Genomic DNA, 4,886 nt, shown 5'->3' with positions numbered 1-4,886 from the left:
TAAGCTGCAAGCACACACACCAGGACAGAATGGATGAGGAATGGCCTCAAGCAGCTTTTTCCTCTCCCTTACATATGCAAACTGTCCACCCCAGCATGGGTGTAGCTGTCACACCCACAATCATTCAACTCTAATAGCCTGCCCAAGGGCCACAGGAGGCTTTGGGGGGACACACAGACAAAAACCACAACATCTATGAACATAAGACATCTTTACATTTTTTGTTTCCTATCATCAGTGTTTTAGTTTTCATTGTAGAGGTCATATTAGTAATTATTTTAAAACTTCAAATAATTGATTTGGAAACAGGTTTCTGATTTTCATTTGACATGTTAAGTGAATTTTTATGTAAGTTGGGAATTGTTCAATGGCATTTAGTATAATTGAAAGTATTACACTTTAGAAAATTATCTTATTTTTAAATTTTTAAAGCTTAGAGATTTAAGTAAGATTGATGTTGAAATGGAAACTACAGCCAGGTGTCAGGATTTTTTGTTCAGCAAAGGTTAGCTTTAGCATTAGCTTTGGGGAAGGATATAATACTGGCCTGCATTTAACCAGCAGACTTCTTTTTTATCCAGCATAGGTATTGTTTCCCTTAATTATTGTGCAGTAAAATTTGTTAGTTCTGGCATATAGCTTTGAGATTCAAATGTATGTATAGATTCATATAGTTACCAACACATTGGGGGTACAGACAGATCCATTAGCCCAAAACTCTTTTGTGTTATGTACCTTTAAAAACACACATTTATGTATCACTGATCCCTGAAAACCAGTATTGTTTTCCAGTTCTTTTGCTTTGTCTAATATTATAATATTACAAAATAATATAATATTATGCAATAGAATTATATAACGTGTAGCCTTTTGGAGCTGGCTTCTGTTCAAATTGATTCATATACCTATAATTTGTTCTTTTTTAGAACTGTGAATGAACCATGGTTTATCCAGCCAGCCATAAAAGGACATGTAGATTGTTTCATGTTTTGCCAGTTATGGTAGAACTCTTGTAAGCATTCATGTACATATTTTTGTAACTTTCATTTCTCTAGGGTAAATGCTCAGGAGTGGGATTGCTGGATCATATGGTAAGTGTATATTTAACTATATAAGATATTGTCAAACTGTTTTCCAGTTTGCATCATAAACAGCAATGTATGCAATTTCTGTTTTCTGTGCATCCTTGAAAGCAAACACCTGGTATACATAATATTTTTTTTTTTTTTTTTTTTGGTTTTTCTCCGGTACCGGGAACGGAACTCACGACCTTGCGCTTGCCAGGCAGGCGCTTTTGCCGCTGAGCTAAATCCCCAGCCCCTATACATAATATTTTAATTTTAAATTTTCAAATACTGTAGATATTTAGTGTTATCACACTGTGGTTTTCATTTACCTTTCCTTAATGATTTTGAACATTTTTCATTTGCTTGTTTTTCATTTGAATATACTATTTTTGAGTGAAGTGTCTGTTCAGTTATTTTGCATACATTTTAATCGGGTTATTTCATATTCAGTTTTGATAGTTCTTTATATAATTTGAATGCAAATCCTGCACTGGATATGTTGTCTATAAATATTTTCTCCCATTCTCTAGCATGTATTTTTCTTTTTCTGGCAGAGCAAATGTGTTTAATTTTGATTGAACGAGTGTTGGCATTGTTGTCTATGACTTTTGCTTCATTCTAGGTCAGTGATGGTGAACCTATGGCACATGTGCTGAAGCAGGCTATCAGTGAAAGCTGTAAAAGTTTCCCCATCACCGTTCTATGTTATAAAGAACTTTGTAATGGCTTATAGTTTTAGGTTTTATGTTGAGAACTGTAATTTATTTTGAATTGATTTTTAAAAGAAACTGCGAGGTTTAAGTGAAGGTCCATTATTTTGACTAGAAATGCTCAGTTGTTCCAGCAACATTTTTAGAAACACTTCATTTTTTCTATTGAAATGATTTTGCAATTTTGTCAAAAATAAACTGGATGTATATTTGTGGGTCCAGTTCTTGACTTTCTGTTCCATTCAGTTAATATTTATTTTTATCCTTTTGTCAGTTGCCCTTTGTCCTTTTGCTAGTTGCCCTTTATCTTGTTTGCTGAAGCTTTATAGTAATTCATAAAATGGTGATACAAGTCCTCCAATTCTGTTATTCTTTTTCAAAATCACTTTAGCTGTTTTAGAGAATTGAAACTCTCACTATGTGGACTTTTCTAATCCATGAACATGATGTAGATTTCCTTTCATTTAGGTCTTTAACTTCTTTCTTCAGGATTTTTCAGATATTATTGTTCAGAATCTGTGCATATTTAGATTTATATGTAAGGATCTCATCTTTGGGAAGATTTATTGTTATTCTTGAAAATTTTGATTTTTATGAATGTAAATTCCTAGTTTTTTAAAAATTTATTTTAATAATGAAGGAAAACATTAACAAACAGACATCCATTTACAAAATAGCATAGGAACAATACAAGCAATACAGAGTTACAGACAAATTAACAATGGTTGTTGTATTATGTATTGATATCTTTAAAGTGGTTTCTCAGGAAAACAAATAGAGATATGCAAGATAGGTCAAATAAGTAATCATTAACTCTTCCTTTAAGTAAAGTGATAGAAGTCAGTAGTACAACTATGTTAGCTATCCTGGATATACATACATACATAATTTCCCCTTCTTTCTTTTCTCTTTTCCCTCACCCCAGTTGCTCTTTACTTTTGAGCATTTTCCTTTTGTTTCACAGTGTCTGCCATACCTCCTAATTTTTATTCACTCTTTCAGATTCTTACACTAGTGAGACAATGTTGCTTACACATGGAGGTTACATTTTCTGCACATGAGACTTTCTCTAAAATAGACCACATTCTAGCCTGTAGAGCATACCTAACTAAATGCAGAAGAATTGAAATTATCTCAAGCATGTTATCTGACCACAGTGCAATGAAATTGGAAATTATTGACAAAAGGAACTCCAAAAACTATATAAACACTTGGAAATTAAATAACAACCTCCTGAACAACCAGTGGGTCACAGAAGAAATTAAAGCAGAAATTGAAAAATACCTACAAACAAACGAAAATGTAGATACAACTTACCGGAATCTGTGGGATGCAATGAAAGCAGTCCTCAGAGGGAAATTTATAGTGGTGAACTCACACATAAGGAAAACAGAAAGAGAACAAATAAATAGCCTAGTGCTGCATCTCAAACTTTTAGAAAAAGAAGAACAATTAAATTCTTAGTTTTATAGACAAAATTTTGGTCTTACTTTTGTATTTTATAATGTTGGGGGCACAAGTTTTTTATATCTTGTAAGATTTACCTCTAAATATTCATATTTTAATGTTTTTTTGAATAATCAATTTTTTTAAATTTCAATTTCCAATTTTTCATTATAGTATACATAAATACAATTGATTTTTATATGTGGACTTTACATACTACAAGTTTTCTACTGTCACCTATTAGTAAAATTTTTTAAGATGCCATTTGATTTTCTACTTACATGATCATTTTGTTTGCAGATAAAACATCATTATTTCTTCCTTGCCAATCTGCATGGTTTTCTTTTTCTTGTGTTACCACACCGGCTAGAGGCCCTAGAACAATGCTGATTAGAAATAGTAAAAACAGATGTCTATATTTTTTCTGATGTTATCAGGAAAGCATTCAGTCTTTTATCAGTATGTTGTCAGTTGTAAGTATTTGTAGCTACTGTTTATCAAATTGGGGAAATTTTCCTCTAGTCCTGGTTTGGAGATAATTTTATCATGAATGGGTGTTGGATTTTTGTCAGACGCCTTTTTTGTTATCACTTGATACAATAATTTTCAATATTAACATTATCAGTTATTGAGCCAGTGTTGCATTTCCACAATAAACATCACTTTTTTGTGTTAAATTATTCTTTCTTTATCATGACTGATACCATTTACTTTAAGGTTGTTTTCCCCTTCTGCTCATGAAGGATATTGATCTGAAATTGTCTGGCCCTTATAAAATGAAATTGGTTCCCTCCTCTTCTATATTCTAGAAAATATTGTGGGTAGTTAATATTATTTCTGCTTAAATTTTTGGTAGAGAAACTACCTGGGCCTAGAAGTTTCTTTGTTAGAAGGTATGAAATCACTATGAATTTAATTCCTTTAATGATTGTAGGACAATTCAAGTTACCTATTTCATATCAGGTAAGTTTGGAAAGTTTATCGTTTTCAAGCACTTATCTAAATTGTCAAAAAATTTATACAGCATTGTAATAGTATTTATTACATTATTAATGTGTTTTGGATCTGTAATGATATCTCCTTTTCGATCCTAGTAATGGCAATTTCTCTATCTCTCTTCTCTATATCTCTCTCCTTTCTAGAAGTGAATCAATTATATTCATCTTTTCAAAGAAGAAGCTATAGATTTTAATTTCTTTTCTCTTATTTTACTGATTTCAAAGTCATGAATATTTGCTCTTCCTGTTTTCTTTTTCTTTTCTAAATTTCTGTATGGTGAAAGTATATTTCTGTATGCTCTGAGATCTTTCTTTTTTCCTCATCTAAGCATTTAATGCTAATTTTTTTCTTTTAATTACTGCATTAGCTGTATACTACAAAATTTTTTGTGTTGTATTTTTATTTTAATTTTGGTCAAACTATGTTCTGATTTTCTCTGAGATTTCTATGACCCACCTTTGCCTAAGTCACTAATATAAGCATGGAAAAGCTAAAATATCAGCATTTTGAAAAAATTAATAAAAAGCTAATCATTATGGTTACATACAGTTCTAAATAATTCCATTTAAATAGCATTTCAGGGGCTGGGGATTTAGCTCAGCGGCAAAGCGCCTGCCTGGCAAGTGCAAGGTCGTGAGTTCGGTTCCCGGTACCGGAGAAAAAC

The 4,886-nt window shown here is 31.8% G+C and overlaps 1 protein-coding gene across 6 annotated transcripts in view; it reads left to right on the top strand.

Moving 5' to 3' along the window:
- Nucleotides 1–4,886, top strand: part of Rnf180 (ring finger protein 180) — a 189,168-nt gene that overhangs the window by 72,691 nt on the left and 111,591 nt on the right. For 5 of the 6 annotated variants that reach the window (XM_013518465.1, XM_013518461.1, XM_013518462.1 and 2 more), the window contains exon 5: nt 1,056–1,091. The exons of the other annotated variant lie outside the window; for it this stretch is intronic. In XM_013518465.1, the coding sequence (XP_013373919.1) occupies nt 1,056–1,091 (36 nt within the window). The remainder of the gene's footprint in view (nt 1–1,055; nt 1,092–4,886) is intronic. 6 annotated transcript variants of the gene reach the window in all.

The sequence above is a fragment of the Chinchilla lanigera genome, unplaced genomic scaffold (genome assembly GCF_000276665.1).
Source record: "Chinchilla lanigera isolate Chin_1 unplaced genomic scaffold, ChiLan1.0 scaffold00045, whole genome shotgun sequence".
Classification (NCBI taxonomy): Eukaryota; Metazoa; Chordata; class Mammalia; order Rodentia; family Chinchillidae; genus Chinchilla; species Chinchilla lanigera.
Note: the sequence above shows the minus strand (reverse complement) of the source record. Positions and strands in the feature narration are given on the sequence as shown.